The 25,416-nt window shown below is 41.4% G+C and overlaps 1 protein-coding gene across 2 annotated transcripts in view; it reads left to right on the top strand.

The window, feature by feature from the left end:
• The window catches only part of stap2a (signal transducing adaptor family member 2a), a 38,124-nt gene extending 13,187 nt beyond the window's left edge, over positions 1-24,937 (top strand). The window contains exons 6-11 of one of the 2 annotated variants that reach the window (XM_022663649.2): positions 28-159; positions 1,018-1,087; positions 11,625-11,727; positions 15,038-15,130; positions 20,626-20,757; positions 22,523-24,937. In XM_022663649.2, the coding sequence (XP_022519370.1) occupies positions 28-159; positions 1,018-1,087; positions 11,625-11,727; positions 15,038-15,130; positions 20,626-20,757; positions 22,523-22,581 (589 nt within the window). In that variant the 3' untranslated portion in view covers positions 22,582-24,937. The remainder of the gene's footprint in view (positions 1-27; positions 160-1,017; positions 1,088-11,624; positions 11,728-15,037; positions 15,131-20,625; positions 20,758-22,522) is intronic. The other variant, XM_022663650.2, reaches the window with a different exon arrangement.
• The last annotated feature ends 479 nt before the right edge of the window (positions 24,938-25,416 follow it).

Genomic DNA, 25,416 nt, shown 5'->3' with positions numbered 1-25,416 from the left:
GTGTGTGTGTGTGTGTGTGTGGAGCAGGTGTTTCAGGCCAGTTTCTCGTACTGAAGCTGAAGTGCTGTTGGAAAGGCATCCGGACAGTGGGAACATGCTGCTGAGGCCTGGCAGAGACGGAACATCACTCGCCGTCACCACACGACAAGACCTTAATGGGTACGACACGAGAAAGAGGAACCTCGCTTCTGGCCTGCTGTGTCTTTACCATCATATATTTTTAAGGGTGTTTTCACACCTACCTTGTGTATTTTTTGCACAAGTAACAGGTGTGAAAGTTGCCACGAACCAGGTCCAGAACAAAATTGTGTCAAACCAAAAGATATTGGTCTGGAGCATCTGAACCATGGAAATGGCACCAATTAATCAGTGGGTTTCACTATATTAAAAAGATTTTTTTGTTGTTGGTACGTTTTTGTTAAAGATCTTTAAAAGCAAAAAATCTACACTCAAAATATATGTTTGGCGGACATATGTCAAAAGGAGTGGGGCTAGTTTCTCAGCAACCGTACATCCAATCCAGCTGAAATGAGGTGTTCTGCATCTACGAGTCAAGCTCTAAGTGAGTTATAAAGCACCTTTGTGAATTTAAATTTCTGGACATCAGTCAGTCAGCATTCAGCAGGTATTTGGTAAGCTGGTGCTATTAAAATGAATTGTTTATTCGTCGTTGATAATTGTTTTAAAATATCTTTTTCAAATTAGACTCTAGACAGGGTACTGTTTGTAGGTAAATATTGATATCTCATTTTGTTTTCATCGCATCAATCAAACAATGCAGCCATGACATTTCTAATGTACATTGGAATAACTTAGCATTTGGTCTGATCATGTCGCAGTTTTACCCCTTTACCCCACCTCTCTTCTGTCTGTTCTTCATTCACTCTCCTCCTCAATCTTCACTCCCTCACTTGCTAATGGACTGTCAGTCTGATTCGCTCAGGTTAAGCTGTTGCCTTCAGAGCATGTTATTCTGTTTCTCTGTGTGAGTGTTCTCCTGAATTTCTCCTCCACCAGCTCCGTCTTCAGACACTACCGGGTCACCCAGAAGCAGCAGGGTGGTTACATCATCGACGTAGAAAACCCGGTACGTGAGGACTCGTCTTTCTAAAATAGATAAATACGAGCTGACAGCAAGAGGAGCTGAATCACTAATGAAAATTCTTCCTCTCTCTCACTGCCTTTTTCACTTACTCACTCTCTCTCTCTCTCTTACTGTCTCTCTCTCTCTCTCTTACTGTCTCTCTCTCTCTCTCTCTCTCTCTCTCTCTCTCTCTTACTGTCTCTCTTACTGTCTCTCTCTCTCTCTCTCTCTCTGTGCGCATGTGCGAGTGAGGAGTGTGTGAGCGGGTGTGTGCGCCGGTTTGTGCGTGAGCGTGGCTGGCTGTTTGCTTGGTGAGTTTCTCTCTTTTCTATCGTTTCTGAACTTTGTGAAGTTGTTGGGCGGTAGTGAATAGTTCTGATTGTGTTTAGCGCGAGCTGCGAGCGTGTAGCATGCGAAACGCCGGTTATTGCGGCTCCCGGCAATATGCCAGTTGCCATGTCGACCGCAGCGGCGGAGAAAACTCGTTTTGAACAACTTTCCTGTAAGCACGGTATTAAGTTGGTGCCCAGCGTTAAGTGCTCAGTGGAACAGTGTTGTTTAGCTATTGGAGAGATGATTGGGTACGAAAGTATTCTATCTGCCTCAAGGATGAATAGTGCTGTGGTTATCTTACTTGATAGCATTGAAAAAGCTAATACAATGGTTCGGACTGGAGTTGTAATACAGGATACATTAACACCTGTAGTACCCCTCGTAAAACCAGCCAGAAAGATAATCCTGTCTAACGTTCCACCTTTTATTAGGGTGAGCTGTTACTTGCAGAGTTAAGCCGTTATGGTCAGTGCATGTCTGATATGAGGAGAATGACACTTGGCTCTAAACCTCCTTTGAAGCATGTTGTTTGTTTCAGACGGCACGTGTTCATGGTTTTGAAAGCTGGAATTGAAGAGTTAAATGTGACTTTCAAGTTTAAAATTGATGACTTCGAATATGTTGTTTTTGCTACTTCAGACACAATGAGATGCTTTGGGTGTGGACAGGAGGGGCACTTGAAACGTTCATGTCCTGCTGCAGCAGACGAGGGCACTTCACGGGCCTCTGCCCCTGTGGCTTCTGATGCTGGTATAACCAGTGCAGCAGACACAGACATTGAGCTTGAGCCTGAGTCTGAGTCTGCTGCAGGGACTGAGGCTGTGCCTGGTGCCGTGCCTGGCGCTGAGCCTGGCGCTGAGCCTGGCGCTGGGCCTGGCGCTGAGCCTGGCGCACTTAATACCGTGCTTACAGGAAAATGTTGATATTATGCTAGTTCAGGAGACACACAGTACTGTAGAAAATGAAGTTGACTGGAAAAAGGAGTTTGAAGGAGATATTTATTTTAGTCATTTAAGTTTGACCAGAGCTGGTGTGGCAGTTTTATTTCCAAAGTATTTTCTGCCAATTTCTTGTGAAGTGGAGCAGGTGATGGAGGGCAGGTGCTTGGTGGTGCTTGCTCGCTTTGAGCAATTTAAGATTATTATTTTTAATATTTATGCTCAGACATCTGGGGTTGACAGGGTTCTTTTTCTTAACACTGTTAAAAACGCTCTGGAGAATCACAGTTCTGATGACTTTGTTAATGGGAAGGAATTTTAACTGTACTGAAGATGATACTTTAGATAGAAACCATAATGAACCTGCTTCTCAGCGTACGCTTCGTGAGTTATTTAAAACTCACACTTTATGTGATGTGTGGAGAGCCTTTAGTAAAAATACAAAACAATATACTTGGGCTCAAGTGAGAGAATGTTTTGTGTCTTTGGCCAGGCTGGATAGTTTTTATTGTTTTAAGCACCAGCTTAATGTTTTTAAAGGGTGTGTGGTCATGCCTATTGGGTTTTCTGATCACAGTTTGGTTTTATGTTCAGTTTTTATTGCAAATCTTAAGTCCAAGAGCACCTACTGGCACTTCAATGCATCTCTATTGTATGATTTTAATTTTAGAAAAGTCTTTATTGTCTTTTGGAATAATTTTAGATTACAGAAGACTTTGTTTCATAACCATCAAGAGTGGTGGGACTATGGGAAGGTGGAAATTAAACAGCTTTGTCAGCAGTACACTTTCAATGTTTCACGAAACATTACTCGGGCTATGAAAAATCTAAAAAGTGAAATTCTAGAATTACAGAGATTGGTGGACTCAAATGGAGACCAAGGTCATGCCAAAAATTTAAAGTCAAAATCTGCCGCTCTTGGCGATCTTTTGGGCATCAGGGCACAGGGGGCTCTGGTGCGGTCACGGTTTCAGAGCCTGACTCAGATGGATGCCCCATCTAAGTTTTTCTTTTGCCTGGAGAGGAAAAACGGTCAGAGTCGTTTTATTCATTCTCTGCGCTCTGAGGATGGACAGGAGTTAACAGAGCCAACAGAGATCCGTAAGCGGGCGATGAAGAACTGGCTGATGGGTTTTATGCAGGCTTGCAAAAGGTCTCTGAGAGCTCTAGTGGCAAACTGGAAGAGCCGCTGGGCTTGCAGGAGCTTCATGCTGCTTTGCAGGGCATGAAGGGTGGAACTGCCCCAGGTATCGACGGCATCCCGGTGGAGTTTTATAAGACCTTTTGGACAGAGCTGGGTGTTGATCTGCTAGCTGTCCTCAATAAGAGTCTGGCTGAGGGTCTTTTGCCCCTAAGCTGCAGGAGGGCTGTTCTTACCCTGCTACCGAAGAAGGGCGATCTACAGGATATTAAGAACTGGCAGCCAGTAAGTCTCCTGTGTACTGACTTGAAAATCTTCTCCAAGGCATTGGCAACTAGATTAAGACAGGTGATGTGGCAAATTATTCATCGGGACCAGACCTACTGTGTGCCTGGCAGGTCAATAAGAGATAACATTTGGTTGATTAGAGATGTGTTGGAGATTTCTAAAACTCAAGAGCTTGACTTTGGTCTCATTTCTGTTGACCATGAGAAAGCTTTTGATCGAGTAGAACACCAATATTTATGACAAACACTTTCAACATTGGGTTTTGGGCCCATTTTTACGGGCATGATTAGAGTACTGTACCATAGCACAGAGTGTTTTAAAAATTAATGGTGGGCTAAGTGCTCCTTTTAAGGCATGTCGGGGTATACGTCAAGGTTGTGCATTGTCTGGAATGTTGTACTCCATTGCCATTGAGCCACTTCTGAACAAGCTCCGCTCCGAGATTGAGGGTGTGGTATTAGGACAGGATGGTCTCATTTTCCATCAGTTGTCAGCTTACGCAGACAGTGTTATGGCAATTGTAAGGGGACAGGCTGACATTGATTAGCTGGTTGCCATTATCAGAGATTTTGGGACTATTTCAGCTGCAAGGGTGAATTGGGGCAAGAGCGAGGCTGTTGCAGTGGGGCAGTGGCAAAGGGAGCTACCTATTTTACCTGCTAATTTGGTTTGGAAACAAAGAGAGATAAAGTATATTGGGTTTTTTCTTGGTGATGAAGCAGCTATGCAAAAGAACTGAGATGGTGCAGTGGAGAAAATGACTGGACGGCTAACAAGGTGGAAATGGATACACAGCCAAATGTCATTCAGAGGGAGAGTGCTTGTAGCCAATAATTTGGCTGCATCAGTATTTTGGCACAGATTAGCATGTGTGGATCCTCCTGCTGGACTGTTGGCTCGACTACAAGTGATCCTGGTAAACTTTTTCTGGGACAAACTTCATTGGGTCCCACAGGGTGTGCTTTTTCTACCCAGGGAGGAAGGAGGTCATGGATTGGTGAACCTTGTAAGTAGACTGGCAACTTTTCTCCTGCAGTTTCTGCAGATGTTCCTCACAGGCTCTGCAGACTTAGTGTGGAGAGGTATGAACTGCACCATATTGCACCAGGCTGGTGGACTGGGACTAGACAATGCTTTGTTTTTCATGGATTCTAAACAACTGGATCTTAGCGGATTACCTTCTTTTTACTGTGGACTTTTTAAAACCTGGGTTAAAAGCCGCTGGTTGATAGACAATACATCGCTGCACTGGTTGCTAGAAGAGCCCTTGATTAAAGGGGCTCGCCTTGATGTGTCAAGTTGTGGAGTACCGGGCCTTACTCAGAGGCTGTGTGCATCCAAGACTGTGACCCTGCAGAACTTGGTGGATGTGTCTGGACCAGGTTTGGACGATGTTCAGGCTGTGGCTTCTTTGTTAGGGCAGCGGTCCTTGCGTCACACAGAGGCTATCCTTGCTCTGTGACTGAACAGGCTTTCTTGTGATGAACTGTGTTTGTTGCAGGGATACGCCGAAGGCAGTATAGTGCCCAACACAGAAGATCCTTTTCCAAAAACTGCTCTCACTCCAAATCTGGACACTGTATCTGGACCCTTGTTGGAACTTTCTGCACTGCAAGACTTGGATCTCCACTCTGTGACAGGCCAGGTTTTGTATAAGGGTTTTGTTAAGGTCTTTAATAAAACAGTTTTGAGTGGTCGGCCTTGTCACGGTGTGGAGAGACAAGTTGGGGGTGGGGATGGACAGACGGACGATTTGGAGGGTGCTGTATAAGCCACCTCTGACAAAAAGGACTGGTGATCTCCAATGGAGAATTCTACACGGGATTATAGCAGTCAATGCTTTTGTTGCTGCTATTAACCCAGTGACTCTTGTGTTTTTTGTGGAGTTAGAGAGAGTTTTTCACTGTTTCTTAGAATGCTCAAGACTTGCTTCTCTTTTTGACACACTTTGCTCTTTATTTTCAGAGTGTGGGGTGAGTTTTAACTCTTGTAATTTTATTTTTGGGGCTGGGCAATTGTTGAAATTTTTGCTTGGTCAAGCCAAATTGGCAGTTTACAACTCCAGGCGAAACAAAATAGAAAATAGGTCTGGTCAGGAGGTGTTGCCTTTGTTCAAAGCTTATGTGAAATCCAGGATTGTTTTTGAGTTCGGGTTTTACAAAGCCATGAACAATATTCAGGTATTTGAGCTTGAATGGTGTTACAAGGGATTCCTGTGTATTTTGGAGGAGGGGGAGTTGGTTCTTAGTACGCCTTGGAGCTGAATGATGTACATGGTGATTTGTACATGTTTGTTTTCTATTGATTGTACTTTTTGTATTTGTTAAATAAATGTTATTTTTTAAAAATCAAAAAAATCTCTCTCTCTTACTGTCTCTCTCTCACTGTCTCTCTCCCTCTCTCTCTCTCTCTCTCTTTTTCTGTCTCTGCGCATGCGTGAGCGAGAGTGCTAGAGGGAACGGAGAGTGTGTGTGTGTATGTGTGAGAGCGGTTGGCGTTTTGCCAAACTTTTCTGTTGTTGTTTACTTTAGTTTTCGGTTTGCATGAGTTTATCTGTGTGTGTGTGTGGTGTAGCTGTGTGGTGTGTGTGCGCGCGGCAGAGCACGGGTGTGGCTGTGTGTGTGAGTGGCCTGTGCATGGCCTGGAGTGCGGTGGCTCGGAGCAGCTCTCCAGGCAGAATGGAGTAAAGTTCGCTTGTAAGGCGAGCACAGAAAGCTGCTGTCGGAGAAAGTGTGGGATATGAAAACGTGCTGTCAGTGTCCCGCATGAAAAACTCCATGGTTCTTTTTTTAAACACCGTGGAAAGAGCAAACGACCTGATCAGCAAAGGGGTAATTATAAACGGTCAGCTCTTCCCGGTGTTGCCCCTCAGTACCCCTGCGAGAAAGGTGATACTGTCGAATGTCCCCCCGTTCATCAAAGACTAGCTACTTCTGCGTGAGCTTTCTCGCTACGGCAAGGTGGTCTCATCTGTGAAAAGGCTTAGTCTCGGACTCAAATCGCCTCTTTTAAAGCACCTTGTGTCCTTTAGGAGGATGGTTTTAATGAACCTGAAGGATGGGGAGGATCAAACTAAAAGTGGACGAGTTTGATTACACCGTGTACGTGTCCACTGACACCGATATAAAATGCTTTTGGTGTGGACAAGCGGGTCATCTGGTGCAAGCCTGCCTGGAGAAGGCTAACGCGAGCTCAGATGTTCCCGCGGCTGCTGAGCGCGAGCGGCCGGGTCTTGCGCGCGAGAGATGCGCTGACTGCCCCGGGGTCAGAACAGGGTGAGGTGAGCGGGTCCGAGGCTGAAGCGGAGGAGACCGGGGGAGCTGCACGCGCCGCGGAGGCACCTTCATCACCTCCTCCAGCTGTAAAGGAGTCGCCCGTGGAGGAGGCGTGCAGTGCGGCGGGGGGCACTGGGGGGTAGACAGCAGAGGTGAGTGAAGGCGATAAACCTGCCTCTGCTGAAGCTGTGATTTTAAATGATGTAGACATGGTAGATGAACCTGTTTTTAAAGTGCCAACTAAAAGGGAAAAAGCAGGCAAAGACTGAGGTCAGTGGTATAGATGAGGAGGTGAAGGGGAGTGAGGGTGATGATGAAGGTGAAAAGGATGGCCCTGTATCTGACTCTGGGTGGTCTGTGTGCTCTCAGGATGAGAGAATTCCTGTTGTGTATACTGCTATTGATATTAAGAAGTTCCTGAGAGAGTCTAAAGGGCAGAGAGGTGTCCGGGTGGAGGATCATTTTACTGACACAGACCAGTTCATCATGATGTAAAACTTTAAAAAAGAGAGAAGGCTTTTACCACTACAGAAGTGTACAGATTGAACAAGATATTGACCAGCCTGCAAAGCTTGTAATGATGCTGTTTTTAAAGTTTTTAGGCTGGCCCTTGCCATCACTGTTTTATGCTACTTTATCATTTTAATGGGTGACATTAAGATTGCTATTTTAAACCTGAATGGTGCATCAGACCCTTTAAAAAGAGCAATGTTTTATGAGTTGGCCAAACAAAAGCGTGCTGATGTTTTTTTTTTTATCCAAGAGACACACAGTGATGATGAATATAGAATTGGCTAAAGAGTGGGATGGCTTGGCCATTTTAAGTAATTATTCCTCTGTCAGCAGTGGAGTTGGTATTTTATTTGTGTCCAGTTTTATCCCCTACTCATACACAGTAGATGAGATTTTACCTGGGAGGCTGCTAAAAGTAAAAGCCTGTTTTGAGAATGAGACCTTTGTTTTTATTTGTGTGTATACTCCCACTCTAGAAGTGGAGAGGATGTTGTTTTTAGACAGGCTCAGCTCTGTACTCTCTGACTGTGATGTTACTGATTTTTTTAGTCTTGGGTGGGGATTTTAACTGTACAGCTGATAGCCTGGACAGGAACCACCTGGAGCCACAAACTGCATCCCGCAGGCAGCTGTGTGAGCTCATGGAGACTCATGATCTGTGTGATGTATGGAGAAATTTAAATGGCCAACAAAAGCAATATACTTGATCGATTTTATGGTTTTAAGCATCATTTATCTGTTTTTACGCATTGTTGTAGTACATCCTGTTGGCAATGTACTTTTTAAAATTAGCATCATCTAAAAGTGAGGTATTAAAATGCCAATATGCACTCTGAGGTTTAATATTACTTTTTTTAAGAGTCTTTTACCTTTTTTGGGATGTTTTAAAGTCACAGAAAGCATCTTTTAATTCATTACAGAGTTGGTGGGACATAGCAAAAGTATACATTAAAGTGTTTTGTCAGCAGTACACTGTCAATGTCACTAGAGACATTATCAGATCTCTGAAAGCTCTGGAGATTGAGATCGTGGAGCTTCAAGATTATGCAGAACCCACAGGAAATCAAGGCGTATTACAGCTCTTAAAAGAAAAAAGGCTGCGTTAGCTGATCTGCAAGGCATTACAGCACAGGGGGCGCTGGTCCGTTCTCGTTTCCGTAATGTAACGGAGATGGATGCTCCTTCAAAGTTCTTCTTTGGTCTCGAGCGTAAAAATGGACAGAAAAGGCTTATGCATGCTGTGCTAACTGAATGAGGGGATCTCGTATCTGAGCCTTCTGCAATTCGCCAGCAGACAGTCAGCTTTTTCTCAAAGCTGTATGAGAGTGAGCGGGCCAATGCACAGGGTGTAGAGGAGAGGTTCTTCCCCCTGCAGACACAAATCACGCGGCAGTCTGCCAGGGCACTGGACGCTGAGCTCACTGTGGAGGAGCTGTATGAAGCCCTCTCCAGGGCAATGAGAACGGCCGGGCTCCGGGCATTGATTGCCTCCCGATGGAGTTCCACAAGGCGTTTTGGTCAGTGTTGGGTCAGGACGTGCTGGAGGTGCTTCAGCAAAGCGTGCAGGATGGGAAGCTCCCCCTGAGCTGCAGGAGAGCTGTCCTGACCCTACTGCCAAAAAAAGGATCTTACGTGGCTGAAGAACTGGCGCCCTGTGTCATTGCTGTGCACAGACTGCAAGATACTCTCAAAAGCGTTAGCCTCGAGACTGGGGAAGGAGCAGGTGGTTCCCCTTGACCAGACGTATTGTGTGCCTGGCAGGTCTATTTTTGATAACGTTCATTTGATTCAGGATGTTTTGGCCGTCTCCAGACTATTGGGTCTAAAGACTGGTCTCGTATTTTTTGGACCAGAAAAGGCTTTTGACCGGGTTCAACCCTGGTTTCATAGCTATGATCAAAGTTTTGTACAGTGAAATAGAAAGTGTACTGAAAGTTAACGGTGGTTTATGCGCTCCTTTTAATGTTCACAGAGGTATCAGGCAGGGTTGTGCTCTTTCGGGAATGTTATACAGCTTGTCTATTGAGCCTCTGCTCTGCCAGCTGCGGCAGAGGCTCTCCGGATTTATCATCCCGAATTATAGCACACACCTACGCCTTTCTGCTTATGCGGATGATCTGACTGTCCTGATAACCTCACAGAGTTACATTGATGTTTTAGTGGATGTTTTAAATGATCTTAGAATTTTATCATCTGCTTAAGTGAACTGGATGAAAAGCACTGCTGTTTTAGTGGGTGAATGGCCTGGTGGGGGACCAGCACTGCCTGGGTTGTCATGGAGGACGGGTGGTTTTAAATATCTGGGAGTGTACTTGGGAGATAGTGAATATGAAAAGCGTCCAGAGACTGCTCACCGGCCCACAGGGCTTGGTATGGAGAGCAGTGGCGTGCAGGATTTTAGAGACTGTGGGCGGAATGGGACTGGACAGATCTTTGTTTTTAATGGACGCCAAAGCACTGGATTTTAATGGATTTCCTTTTTTTAATCGTGCACTTTTTAGAACTTGGAACTTTTTTAACCTGTCCAGACTGGGTGATGCCTCATTGCACTGGCTCCTGGAAGAACCTCTGGTCTATGGGACACGACTAGATGTGACGAGCCGGACCTCCCCCTCTCTGGTCAGGATGCTGGTCTCCATGAATGTCTGTCAGCTGGTGGAGGTTGCAGTGCCCAGGTTGGACAGAGTGGAGAACCTGGCAGTGCGTCTGAGGGTGAGGTCCTTCCGAGTCAAGGCCCAGATCCTGCAGCGCTGGAGATCAGCGCTGTCCTCTCAGGAGCGTGTTCTGCTGATGGACTATGGCACAGGAGTACTCGGCCCTAATGGAGATGACCCCTTTCCCAGGGTCATTATCACCCCGGATTATCAGGGCTGTCAGGGACCGCTCCTGGACAGTACAGAGGAGCCGGACATGGACCTCAGCTCGGTGTCTGAAAAAAGACTGTACAGGACCTGTGTGAAAGTTTTTAATAGAAAGAGACTGGAGACCAGAGCAGACACACAGTGGCGTGATGCTCTGGGTCTCAGTGATGAGGTTCACCCAGAATGGAGAGCGCTGTATAAACCACCGTTAACTAAGAGAGTGGCTGACCTGCAGTGGAGGATTTTACACGGTATTGTTTCTGTGAATTCTTTTATTTCCATTTTAAATCCTGATGTCACTCAAGGTTGTTCCTTTTGTTTTCAGAGGGAAACGGTGTTTCACGCTTTTATACACTGTTTTAGGCTACGTCCCCTTTTTAAGGTTTTAGGCTCTTAATGTGGTTTTTACACCTCAGATTTTTATCCTGGGTTTTAAATATGTGCGGAGAGAGAGATTCAGGTGTCAGCTGATCAATTTATTCTTGGTCAGGCTAAGTTGGCGGTCTACATTAGTCGCAGGAACAAAGTGGCTCAAGCAGCTGACACCGACGCAGTAACAATCCTTTCTAGATTTGTGAGATCCAGAATTTTAATTAATTTTAATTATTACAAATGTATGTTGGATCTTATAACTTTTACGGCAGTGTGGTGTTGTGGTGAGGCTGTGTGCTCAGTTGTAGATGATGAGCTCTGTTTTGCACCTCAGTTTTAATATACTACAAGGAATGATTTACTGTTATTTATTTCTTTTTATTTTTTTTAACCATATGCTGTTATGATCCTCTGTTTTTAAAATGAGGATTTTAATGGCTGAGATGGCCTAAAACTAACTTTTAAGAAATTATAACACAAAGTGGTTATAATAAATGTCGTTAAAAGTCAAAGGTCTCTCTCTCTCTCTCTCTCTTACTGTCATTCTCATTTACTTGTTCTCTCTCTCTTTCTCAATGTCTCTTTCTCTCTCACTCTTTCACTTTCTCCCTCTCATACTTACACTCTCTTACTATCACTCTCTCTCATTTTCTCTCCCTCTCCTCTTATTCTCTCTCTCTCACTTTGTATTACTACCTCTATCACTATCTCTCAATCTTTTTCACTTTTTTCTGTCTGACTTTTTTCTCTCTCTCACTTTTTTCCTTACTTTGTCTCTGTCTTATCTCTTATTCAATCTCTCTCTCTCTCGATGAACAGATACCGTGTCCGACCCTGCATGATGTGATCAATGCTCTGGTGGAGAAGACTGCAGGCACTCTTCAGCCCTTTCTGCTGGAGGAGCCGTACGAAGAGAATATCAGTAAGTTTGACCAATACAGACACACGCATTTACAGAAGGTGTACAAACATTTTCACACACACACACATACACACGCATACTGCAAAAGATCTGGATTTAATTTGTAAATAAAATTAATTATTTCAATAAATTAATCAATAAATAATACAAACATGCAGCATAATAATAATAATAAAAGATGAAGCAAAATGCTCTCTGCAGGCCCACTAGTAAGTGGCTTTTTGTTGTCTCTCTGTGGATTCTGTGTTGCGCTTCTAGTGAGCAAATGTTGCTCAACTGTGAAAACAGTCCACACCAAAAAGTGCTAGCTTATTTGCCGTTCAAAGGTGAGCATTATCGGCCTGTAGCCTGCATTAGCATTACCCGCTAACTGCGCTAGCTTTTTTGCAGTTCAGAGGTGAGTATATTGAACTGTAATCTGCATGTTTACCGTGTTTAAACAAGGTACGTGGGATTAGCCCCTAACCGTGACTAGCATTAGTAAAAATCTAAAACGGAAGCATTTTACTCACCCAAATAAACAGTTTTCAGGAGAGAAATCTATGTAGATTAACATCCAGCACTCGTTTAACTTTAAATGTATTTTTTTAAATAATTTGTTTACTTAGCTTAGCTTTACAGGTCTTACCATCCAGCAGCGAGACCTGCTGAATTAGAAGGAAAACATCAACACCCCTGTTCCTGACAAGTGTTGCATAATGGACCTCATAATCTGGTGTGCCCTGTGTATAAAAATAGACCAGAAAATAGATGTTCATTGATAGTGCGCCTTATAGATAAACAGATTGTTATCCTGTTGCGTCATCCTTCCTCTGTTGCGCTTCAGTTGGTGGACAGATGGTCTTAAATTGTCCTGCAAAATCTCTTGGTAAACTTGGGAATTAATTTTTTCAATCTAGGATTCTTCCTCACCTTATTGATCATTCTGCACTGTGCTCCTGCAGTCATCTTTACAGGATGACCACGCCTAGGCAGAGTAGCAACAGTGCTGAACTTGCTTCATTTGTAGAGCGCCTATCTTACTGTGGGCACATGAACATCAAGGCTTTTAGAGACATTTTTGTAGCCCTTTCCAGCTTTAGTTTAAGTAGACTGTGTTTGTCTATTGTTGTGACTAAGATGAAGATCAGAACACATTTAATGACCAATTTATGCAGAAAGCCAAGTAATCCCAATGGGTTCACATACTTTTCTTGCAACTGTACATTGCAGCACTGTAAATTTGAGATTTTATTACTGACAATGAAGAGTACAGTGTTGCCTCATTTATAAATATACGTCCATTCCTGCATTTCAGCCCTGATATAAGTTCCAAAAAACAAAAAGCAACACACTTTAGCACTGAGGTATACAGTGAATAGCCCTATTTGAGTATTGTTTTAGTTTATATTGAGAACTACTTAAGTAAGTACAGTAAAAAATACTTTTTGAAAGTCAATCAAAACATTTTAAGATTTTTATGATGAAACTGGCCCTCATTAGGACCTTCTCAGGAAAGAAAGAACAAGTGCCCTATCGTACACCCTGAGCAAGGTGTGTCGCTATTCTTATTGCTGTCTTACACGCAATGGAAAAAACAGGTGCACTACTGACTGAGGCTGTCTTTTGTCACACCTATTGCAAATAACCCATTCTTTGCTTCATCAAGGTTAGATGAAACATTAAGACTTGGGTGGATTAGGGTATCCAACAGATTGGGGATATTTTCATACACAGATCCTTGGCTTCCTTTCAGCAGTTGCATGATAGATATGGGCTACCTAGCTCTAAGTTTTTAGATACCTACAAGTTAGGGATTATGTTACAAAACATGTCTCTGTTTAGGATAATTCATGTCTAGATGATAAAAATCTTTGTGGGCAGAATCTAGAATTAGAGTCTAGAATTCTTGTTTCGTAAATGCTCGGCACTGTCTCATCCAGTTTTGCATCGCTTACATTATTTAAGAATGAGACTTCATTAGATTTTTCCAGATGTTTCTCCTACACACACAGCTTTGCTGTATGTCCTAAACTGAAGAGATACTGAATAGAGTTATTTAAGGTGATATCCACAATTGATGAAATTAGATCCTTTCTCTTTTTTAAACATTAAATGATGTGTCCTTTTTTGTTGTGTTTTATGAGGTATATAGGTGGCAGCATGGGATGAAAAAGCAGGGTGGGTTGCTTTTTTTTTTTTTTTTTTTTTTTTTTTTTTTTTTTTTTTTGTGTGTTTCTCTGTTATGATGATATATGTTTTATATAATCTTTCTTAATAAAAAAATAAGCATAAACATTATATAGACATAATGGAAACACAAAAAGTAGCGTCAAAGGCTAAAAACACCAATAAATCTTTTTTTTATTAAGTTGTCTGATTTTAGCTGGCATTCGCCATGGCAAGCTCCAAATAACTGTACATTTGTAAGCTTTTTCTCAAGGCATAATCTGCAATAATTGATTCAATAATATTTTTATCATGTAAAGTAGGAAAACAGGTTCTCTGTTTTTCTGTTGCAGGTTAAGAAAAAAAAACAAATTAAGGACCATAAATCAACACAAAATATAGGTCATTGTTATATTACTTTTGTTAGTGTTTGCTTCTTCATAGCGTGAACGAGCAGGTCAGCGTCCTCTGCTAAGAAGTGCTGGACACGTTCAGGCAGCTGCGCTGTTAAAATAGCAATCCACCAAAATCAGAGCGTACCTGGCTCAAAAAGGGAACGACAAGTGACATTGTGATTGATTTTAATGCACATTATACCCAAAACACACCCATGATTAATTGAGAGAATTATTACATGGCTTTTGGGTCTTTCCAGCTGTGCACTGTGTACTTTTCCCATCATTACGATTGCAAAGACACACTTGCACACTATAAATCAAGCTGCATGGTGCACAGTTGACTGCTCGCCTAGAGATTGCTAAAAAACTGCCTAAGAAACTGCCAGTTAACAGCTCCCCAGATAAGAGCACCTAAATGCTTCACAGTTACTATATGATTACTTCATAGTCTAAATGACTTCAGTATTTATTTACAATGTAGATTGTTTACATTTAAAAATAAAAACACTGAATGAAATGTGTTACCAAATTTTTGACTGGTACTGTATGTCTTAATCCATTTTGAAAACCTAGGTGTACCCATATTTTGGATGGACACATACTCTTAGGAAGAATGTAATCTGTATGGTCCACTCTCTATACATTCACAGCAGAAGGTGCACTTTTATGTTATATTTATTTGTATGGTAGTGGTTAACTGATGGTACATACTGTATTCAGTGACTGAGTTCTGTCTGTTTTGTAATTCCTTGTTTCTTCTACAGCCTATATTTCGTCTAATGATGAGAACGGAGAGAGAACTCTACACTGCGCTCCTACCAGCATGTTCTCTAGAGGACCCGCACTGCCTCCTAAAGGTACAGTACATTGTACCGTATTTTCACACTATAAGGCGCACAGGATTATAAGGCGCAGGAACAAGGGTGTCGCCATGTTTTCCAGGTCTCTGTAAAGCTAGGCTAAACTAATTAAACAAAACTGTAATTCTTTAAAAAAAAAAAAAACATTTTGTTTTTAAAGTGAAATGTACAGAGTCCCTAAAGGGACGTGGTGTATTTTATTTTTTTTTACGTAGAAAGTCGTGAGCACCACTTACTAAGTCGTGAGCACCACTTACTAAGTCGTGAGCACCACTTACTAAGTTGTGAGCACCACTTACTAAGTCGTGAGCACCAGATAATGCTAGCTAGCAAGCTATAGTTTAAACTGGCATATGTTCCACAGTGTAATGTGATTAACTAGCTAGGTTAGCTAATGTTATCTATATTTCATTGTGAAATGTATTAGCTAACGTTAGCTAGGTTAGCTAATGGTAACTACTTTATTTCAGTGGGGAATGTTTTAGCTAACGATAGACAGCTAACTCTTATTAGATGTGCACAGAAAAAGCTTTTGGGCACACACACATACACACGCACACACACACACACACACACACACAAACACACACACACTCCATCCAGTTATCAAAATCATATTTATTTAGCTGCCATGTAGGGTTGCCACCTATGTCTGACAAAAAACAAGGACACTGTCATACTGGCAGCTGCCCAAAAATATACGGTTGATGTAACATAATCAGAGACGGCTTTGAGAAGTAGGGTTGTTCAAAGCAATGAATATTGCTTATTAAGTATAAGAAGGAACTTCTGCTTACCTGCTTATCTAAGTACTGGAGTGAGATTTGCTTGTGCTTGCTTTTGCACCCTCTTGGCTAAAAGGTGAAGGAGGGAGAACACATCAGATTTGACATCACCACATTTATACCAACTCTATAGACTCTATAGACTGTGTATAATCTTTAGAGATTGAACTGAAAATAAAAAACCTGAAACACACATCATAGGCCTTTCCTTACCTAGTTTTCCATTTATATTTGGCATTTCCCTTTGCTGCAGCTACCAGCTTTCTCTGTTCTTCAATGAATGACTTAAACTCGGTGCATGACAAGTTAAAATTCAGACGGACTTGAAGCTCAGACATTGAAACCGACAGTCTGTTTCTTTTGTCTGACCAAATATCCTCCATGTGACTGAACACTCGCTCTGTGTAGGCATTGCTGACTGGTATAGAAAAAACAAAAGCAACTACTTTCATCAGCTCAGTGGATTCAGTAGCCTTGCTGAAAAAATAGGCCCACTTCTTGTCAAGGGTAAGGTCTTTTGGAATGGTGCCTGATACTTCATTCAGGATGACCACATCACCATACAGCTTGTCTTCATCAACATCCAGGGCTAGTTTGTCCAGTAAATGATTCAGCTGAGACCACTGGAGTGACTGACCCTCATCAAGGCTAAGGCAGCCAGCATGTGCAAGAAGCTGGTCATTGAAGTCAAATTTATCCTCGATATACAGTACTGCTTTCTCAAAGAATCTGTCTACCAGGCTTCTGAAGTGATCTTGTTGCTGGGGTGAGAGACTTCTTGTTATTTGTTTTGCTTTACTTCCATAGAATCTGTCGGTGCGCCTTGCGTTCAGCTGGTTGCGCAATCGGTTCATCACTGAGTAAACGTCTATGACAGTAGCACTGTCACTCTCTAGCTTCCTGATAGAGGAATCAAATTCCTGCATCACATTGTGCATAAATGCCAGGATGCATTCAGCCATAGTATGGTCCACATGTTCTGTGTCAGAAGCACCGCCCACAAATGTCCAGACAATGCTCGGACAGTCATCCTTTCCAAGGGATAGAAAATAAGACTTCAAGGCTGGCCAGCACTCTAAAATTCTCTGGATTGCAGGCAGCAAAGACAGCCAACGTGTGGGGACATGCCTCAGAATCTCCCTGTATTTTGTAGAAGTGAATTCGCAAAACTCCTTAAGTACTTCTACCTTTTTAGCAGAACAGCTAAATTCACTATACACCTTCAGCACGAAGGCTTCTACGTCACATCCTGAAGAACTAAAGACGCGATTCGCTGTTTTTACAGCATTATTTATCATGTGACACTTGCAGTTGCCCTTCAAAATGTGTGGATTAACTTCTCTGAGTTTCTGAAAAACCGAGTTGTGCCGACCATAATTAACTGATGCATTATCTGCACCATATGCACTAATCTGGTTGACTGAAAGTCCACTGTTTTCAGTGATGGAGACTATCTGTTTAAATATAGCTTCACTGGATTCATCTGGGTCTTCATAAAAATCTAGCAATCCACATTTCACACCCTCAGATGCACAGAAGTACTGGACTGTGTATGGGAACAGCTTTGTGTGGCCAGAATTGGAAGCATCAGAACACACTGCAAAATAGTGCACTTTCTGCAACTCTGCTGCTAGTCTCTCCTGACTAAATGGTGCTAACACATTCTCAACTAAGGCCTCGCTCTTAGTTCTGCCACATGACATCTTGGTTGCAATATTAGAATCACTGAATATTTTCGCACTGACCTTGTTCCCACAGTCAGTGGACAGGTAGTTGTGGCCATGTCGCACACCGTGATAAGTAGAGGTTAGTTCGGCAACAGCAATTTTGTCCTCCTCAGAGTCTTTCTTGATCATAAATGATGAAATTCCTCTGGTTTGTCGAGTGGTTTGCATTCGATTTAAATGTTTTTTGGTTTTAGCATGGTCATCCAATGCAGTTTTGCCCTCATGTTTAATCACAATTTTAGCTGAGCACATGGTGCAGGTGGCTGAAAATGGATCCTCATGGGTTGGCTTTAGCCATGCGACATACTTTTCATTTTTCATCCAGTCATTATTGAAATAACATGAACGTTTCATTTTCTTTTTGACTGGCTTATCAGACTCACTAGGCACAGACTCGTCGTCCTCCTCCGTTTCGCCGCCCATCTCAACCGCTGTATTCCTTAAACTCCTCAAACGACGCTATAGCAATGCCACTGATTCACTGCCCGTAACAGCCGCCTGTACTGAGATGGCCGTAGCTGCAGAACCACACGTCCAGGGGGTGGGGCTAGATCTGATCCAACTCTTCCTACGTCGTGTTTTCATTGGTCTGAAGCACATCGGGGCTCGAATCCTAACCCTATCCCCTTGGACTTATGGGAGGAGTCAGATCAGATCCAGTTCAGATCAATGAGGCACAATGGTGCAAGTCAGCGAGAAAAAAAAAGACAGATTTAATGCAGGCAGAAAAAGCCTAAATACTCAGTTAAACTAACCTAGTGAAAACCGGGACATTCATTGAGATTTTTTTTTCCGGGACCGAATATTAAAAAGAAGGACAGTCCTGGGAAAACCGGGACAGGTGGCAACCCTACTGCCATGTGTGATCAAATTTAGGCTTCTTTTACAAAGATCTAGCTTGCTAACCTAATGCTAGCTAAGTTAGCTTAGCTTTAAGGCTTTCATTGCTCTCTGTACAATATATGGTAGGCTTGGGTTAAAGTAGCCGCTGTGTTTTGTGTTTGTATGTGTGTGTGTGTGTGTGTGTGTGTGTGTGTGTGTGTGTGTGTGTGCCTGCCCAAAAGCTTTTTCTGTGCACATCTAATAAGAGTAAGCTGGCTAACGTTAGTTAACATTTCCCACTGAAAAAAAAGTAGTTACCATTAGCTAAACTAGCTAACATTAGCTAATACATTCCCCACTGAAATAAAGTAGTTAATATTAGCTAACCTAGCTAACGTTAGCTAATACATTCCCCACTGAAATAAAGTAGTTAATATTAGCTAACCTAGCTAACGTTAGCTAATACATTCCCCACTGAAATAAAGTAGTTACCATTAGCTAACATAGCTAACGTTACCTAATACATTCCCCATACATTCTCCTCTATGTAAAAAAAAAAAATACACCACGTCCCTTTAGGGGCTCCGTAGAAATGAGTGCCAGATGTTAATTTACACAGATTTCTCTCCTGTTTATTTACAGTGAGTAGACTGGGTGCAGCAGCATTAGCAGTTAGCGGCTAATGCTGCCCGATAGCACTACACTGAGCTAACGATTTGTCCCATGTAGCTTGTCTTAACACTGTAAAAGCTCAGGCTACACTCCTGACATACTTGACTCTGAACAGTAAAGGAGCTAGCGCTGCGGTTAGCGGATAATGCTAATGCTGCTCCAGCAGTGCTAGACAGGGTTAGCAGCAGGCTGCTGGCCGATAATACTCATCTCTAAACAGTAAAAGAGCTAGCGCTTAGCGTGGTTAGTGGCTAATGCTAATACTGCTCCAGTCTCGGTGCTGGAAAACTAAACTGAAACTCCTGTATAAAGCTGTACTTCAGCAGAGTGACTTTACTGCTCCTTAATACCTGACTGGTAGAATTTATACATAAGGAGCAATGGATTATAAGAAGCACTGAGAATTTTGGGGAAAATGAAAGAATTTTAAGTGCGATCAATACAGAACATTATAACTAATATAAGTAGTAGAGCTGTGTAATTGGCTGTTTTGGTCTAAATGTGCAACTTTACAGCAGAAGGAAAATCTCCTTACCCTACAAGAAAGAAAGTTTCTACTACTTTTAATCTAATTTAAATTCACACTTAGATATTTACAATGTGCCCAGATCCAGTTACTCTATTGTTTTAGATGGAGGCAATCAAATGAGACCACTGTGTCCAAAATTTAACTCAGACCAATCTGCAGATTTCGATTAAACAGGCTCTGCTTACCTGATTTTATTGCTGCAGCTGGACTAGTGGTTCACAGGATCGTCTCTGAGGTCTGAATTCTCTTTAACTCCAAACCTCCATCCCAGCGGTGCCTCCAAATTGTTGGGAAATCCGCACTACCCTCAACTGCTCCAGTGCGTTCCCCTGGTTTCTTTAGATGGAAGCCCAAAGTAGAGTTGATAGAGAGACAGGATACTTAGATATTCAGCAAATTAGCCATTTATTACAACAGAGCTCTGGGAACCCCTTCCACTCACACAGAGTTTCAGTAGAAGAAGTTCAGTGATCCTTACTGTTGCAAGACCTTATATCCCCAAAACCCCACCCATACATCCTGTGCAAAGGTCAGTTAAGCGGTTCCTCAGCAACTGGTTCTAACTGATTGAGTTAAAACAGTTATTGATTACTACTGTTTTCTACCTGTTCTCTGTCCTCATCTCTGCTGCTTAGGCGCCAACTTCTGCATTACATACTACAGACTGAACATTCAGTTTTGAGGTGTCAGCCTAACTGTCCTTTGCACACTCACCCACATACACAGTTCAGTTTTGAATATCCAGAAACAACTCACTAGTTTCAGACACTCGGGTCAGCACAAAAAAGATCACTCACATTACACTTCATTCTCTTAATCATAATCAGGTTTTTGGATTAAATGTCATTATGTATGATCAGCTGAAAGAATACAATAAATATTAATATTTACTATTTCTTAACAGTATGTACTAATTTCTCTGTTGAATAATGCTGTGTGTGTGTACTCTGTCTTTAGCAGGGCCGGAAAGATGGACATTGAGGTCACAGACTAAATCTCCCAGCCCCTCCACCAGATCATTAAGCCCACCAGGCTCCCCATCCAGCCCATTGAGACGACTGGTACTGTCCCCGTCACCACTGAAACAGAGTGAGTGTTCTTCCCCTGCACTGTACCATCCAGCTACAACACAATTAATAATATATATAACCGAACAGACACACATAAGGAACCCAACAGATGAAAGGAAAATACTTTAGAACATTAATAAACTGTAGGAGAGGATTTATTATGATTTTTATTCAGTGGCCAGTAAGACCACTAGAGGGCACTCAGCCACTATGAATATGTTTGTAAGGAGAATTGTGTACAGTTTTTTTATATACACAAAAATGTTTTTAAATATTATTTTGCTCACCTCATTTCTTATTGTTTTGAATATGAACTACATTATTCAGCCATAGAGCTGATCAACACAATGGTAACCATGTTGGAGGTCTGTCACGGCTTGGTTTAGATTCGTTGCTGAAGGTTGTGTTCAGCATCACAGTGTAAATAAAATAAAATTACATTACATTTGGCAGACGCTTTTGAAATATAAATGAAATAAATGAAATATAAATAAATGAAAAAAATAAATGAAAATGAAAATACATGAAATATAAAAAATAGAATGATAATTGTGGTTAATCACACTTTTTCTTTTATTCTTAATAAGGAATATATACACACAAATATAGTAATAATTAATGTTAGATAAATGTAGATTGGCAAAATGTATTTATATTAGTGCTGTCAAATTCTTAAATTGACATTTTTCAGACTTAAAAAACACATTTTAATATCAGACAAAGATAACCTGAGTAAATAAACAAAACAGCTTTTAAATGAAAGACCACTATAAAACCTTCATTTTTTAAAAAACCATTCAAAGATGGACTTGCTGGTCTGCTTTGGATCATTGTCCTGATGCAGAACCCAAGTACACCTTACTTTTGGAGTAATTTTAGTAGGGTGGTCACTCCTAGGAAGCTTCACCATTGTTCCATGTTTTCTCAATTAGTGAATATTAGCTCTCAAGCTGTTGTCCACTAGAGTCCCAAAGCTTTAGGAATTACTTTATTACTTTTTCCAGACTGATAGATGATCAGATCTGGCTGTAGTTGGGAGATTGTCGTTAGTAAAACTAAACTCAGCTTTCCAAAGAATGTAGTTAATCACAGTTAATTAATGGGTACTTTTTCTAATAAGACCAGGGTGGTTTGGATTGCTTTTTCCTTTAATACATAAAATAATCCTTTAAAAAGTGCATTTAATATTTACTCAGGTTGTCTTTGTCTGATCTTAAAGTTTTTTTGATAATCAGAAAATTTAAAATATGATAAAAAAGCTGAAAGGGGCAAATACTTTTCCATGGCATTGTATATTAATTCTAAAAACAGGGTGGTCTGGTAGGTCCCTGGACCGTTTTCTGGCTGTAAAACATTTTACTGGTTACTTGAGCAAACACAAGAGCTACTGTGGACATGAAGATATAAAATCTTCATCTGCCTAATCATGCATTGTTAAACCAAAGAAATGCAGAACTAGAACTGAAGCGAGCTAGCACAACTAAACCTCTCCAGCATGCTGGGTGCAAAAATGATTTTCACTTTAAATTCTGGTAATTCCCTGGGGTTTTTTGGACAGGATAATATAACAAATATTTACAAAAATGTGAGAGGTGCACTGTGTTCACACCTGTTAATTCATCCTCATTATATTACATGCTCAATCCTGCTTCTGGAAATCTACCCGCCTGCAGACCTCTCTAATCTCACACTCCTGATCCTGTGCAGGGTGGGAGATCTTCAGGAGCAGGAAAGAGCACTGGTATAAATCATATTAAAATGACCCCTTTCTATCTTCCAATCAGCGGCCTTCACAGAGGAGCTCAAACAGAAGCTGGAGAAGAGGCGCACCAGTCAGGACTGACACCTCCTCCTCTGCCTCCTCAGCCAGTCAGAACCAGCTGTCTTGATTCTGCCAGTGCCTTGTGATGAAGTCAGAGATGGGGTGAAAGCTGGTTGGCTGCTCCGCCACCTGTGTGTTAGACTGGAGCCTGTACAGTGATGCCACACCTGTGGAGTAGAGTCAGATTGTTTTTCTGATTTTTGTGATTTTATCCTCTATCACAGTGGTTCCCAACCTATGGGTCGCGACCCAACCTATGGGTCGCCAAAGATCCACGATGGGTCGCGAAGCCCTCTTGATTTTAAGGGGTTTAATTTTAATACTATATATAGTCTAGGGTAAGCACCGCGCTGCGCTGCGCTCTCTCTGTCTCTCTCTCTCTCTGGCGCGCGCGCGGGCGCTCTCTCCGGCAGCGCGGAGCTGAATTCAGCGCGAGGCTGAATATAATAATATAAGAATATAAAACTCAGTTTAGTTAAATGAAAATGAGTGAGGGCCTGTAAAGTTAATCAATTATTGTCCAATATTTGGACAGGTTGAGGTTTTGGTGAGCTGTTTTACTGATTTGAAACTGAAACTGAAACTGATATTATTCTTTTTTTTTGTTTGTTTTTATTTTATATTAATTATTTTTTATTCATTTTAAATAGTTGTATTATTTTATTGATCTAATTATTTTTTTTCTTCATAAGATAAAAATTCCTTATGTTTTATGTATCAATTTTTCCTTTTTTACGTGTTTATTTTATTCATCTATAGTAAATGTCAGTTTTTATTTGTCATTTCTAACCCCCCCCCCCAACCCCAACCCAAGTATACACTTACATCTTTTACATTTGGGGGGGGGGTTTATGTTGGGTCCCCAAAGCTTACAATGGTAAAAATATGGGTCCCTGAAGAAAAAGGTTGGGAACCACTGCTCTATCAGACTGATCAGATCATTCCAGTGAGATATTCTGCCTCGGGAGGCCACGCTCCAATCAGCAGGCTGAGGGTCAAACAACAAGAACTGGAAATGGACCTGTTTCAGCCAATAACTGAACCGGTGCTTCTCGTGGTTTGGATTAAAGATGCCTTCTACCTCATGTTCACACCAAGGCTGACCATCATCTTCCTCACCTGCTCAGAAACACAAGCACAATAACTGGCCTCAGAGACTGAAGCTAATCACTGCTGGTCTCAGAAAAGAGCTAACTCTACATTTGTACTTTTGTGATCTGTGGGGATGCACCGGAAAAAAAAATGTGACCGAATACAGAACTGAACAAAAAAAAGGCTGAATACAAAATACCGAACACATTTTATTCATTTTGCAACTTTATTAATAATTTAATAATGTAAATAGCCTATTTTAAACTTAATCTGTTTTGTTCTGTTTTTTTTTAACAATTTTTTTTTATTTTAAAGAACACAATTAAATAATATGTATTTGTAAAATCCTTACAGACACACCAACAAAGCATTATCTGTGCTATTTTATGACGTGTTCTAGTCACATGTAGCTAGCTAATCTTATTTAGCTAAAAACAGTACATTTGTGTAAAGGAGTAAACTGAGCAGACTGCTATAGCATGCATTAGTGATTCTGAATGCTTTAGTTTGCAAGTAGAGAGTAAAAATGAACCTAAATCTGGTATTTGTCACTGCTTTAAAAAACATTAGAGGAAACGCTGCAATATGACTACTAAATAATTAATTAATTCATTCATTCATTATTCGGTATGAATTAGATTTTTTGAAATAAAAAAAAGGTTTTTTTTTTTTTTTTATTTTGTAGTTTTTTACATGTTTGGTCTTTTTTTTGTTTGCCAAATCGTAGGTGCATCCCTACTGATCTGTGTTCTGCTGTCCTGGTTTATCTGCTGTACATGTTCAGTGGGTTCAATAGAAGTAGATCAAAGTTGTGTGATCGAAGATGTGAACGAATGTTTTCAAATCAGTTTGATTCATTTAGTAACGAGCAAAAAAAAAATATCACTGAGGAGTGAAGATGAGCTGTTCGATCTGTAAGTAGAGAGTGAAGTGTCTGTGTACGTGAGCTTCAGTTTGACCAACTGGACTATGGTTGTCGTAACTGAATGTGCATGATGCTACTGTGACCCTGTTATGCCTGGTTATGTCTTGTGACTACTATCTGGATTATATCTGTTTTAAATTAGACTCAGATCATCTCCTGAAGAGGTTTGAGTGATCAGATTTGTACCTATTTTAAATGAGAGTTGTTTCTTTACGCTTGTATTTTTATGTGGTTTGGTCTTAATCTAGATATAATCCTGATACTAAATGAAGCGACCAGGTGTATACAGTTTCCATTTGTAATCTGAATTCATGTGTTGCTATTTTTCTTGTATTTATTAATATTAAATAGATGATTAAATAGATGATTTAATCAGTGGATTAAAATCCTGCAGTGCGCACATGGTCCCCCTGCTCAAGAAGGTACATGTGCAGATTCGTCTGAAGTTTGCCAGTGAAAACCTGGATGATTCTGAGAGTGATTGGGAAACAGTGCTTTGGTCAGATGAGACAAAAATTAAGTTCTTTAGCATTAACTCAACTCACCGTGTTTGGAGGAAGAGAAATGCTGACGATGACCCAAAGAACACCATCCACACTGTCAAGCATGGAGGTGGGAACATTATGTTTTGGGGGTGTTTCTCTGCTAAGGGTACAGAACTACTTCACTGCATCAGTGGGAAAATGGATGAAGCCATGTATCGTAAAATCCTAAGTGACCACCTCCTTCCTTCCGCCAGGACATTAAAAATGGGTTACATAGAAAACGTATAACAGACTTAACAGGGTATAACAGAACAGATTCATAAATAAATATGGTTGGACACTAAAACAAAACAT

This window comes from Astyanax mexicanus, chromosome 4 (genome assembly GCF_023375975.1).
Source record: "Astyanax mexicanus isolate ESR-SI-001 chromosome 4, AstMex3_surface, whole genome shotgun sequence".
In the NCBI taxonomy this organism is placed as follows: Eukaryota; Metazoa; Chordata; class Actinopteri; order Characiformes; family Acestrorhamphidae; genus Astyanax; species Astyanax mexicanus.
This window is presented reverse-complemented; position numbering and strand designations above follow the sequence as displayed.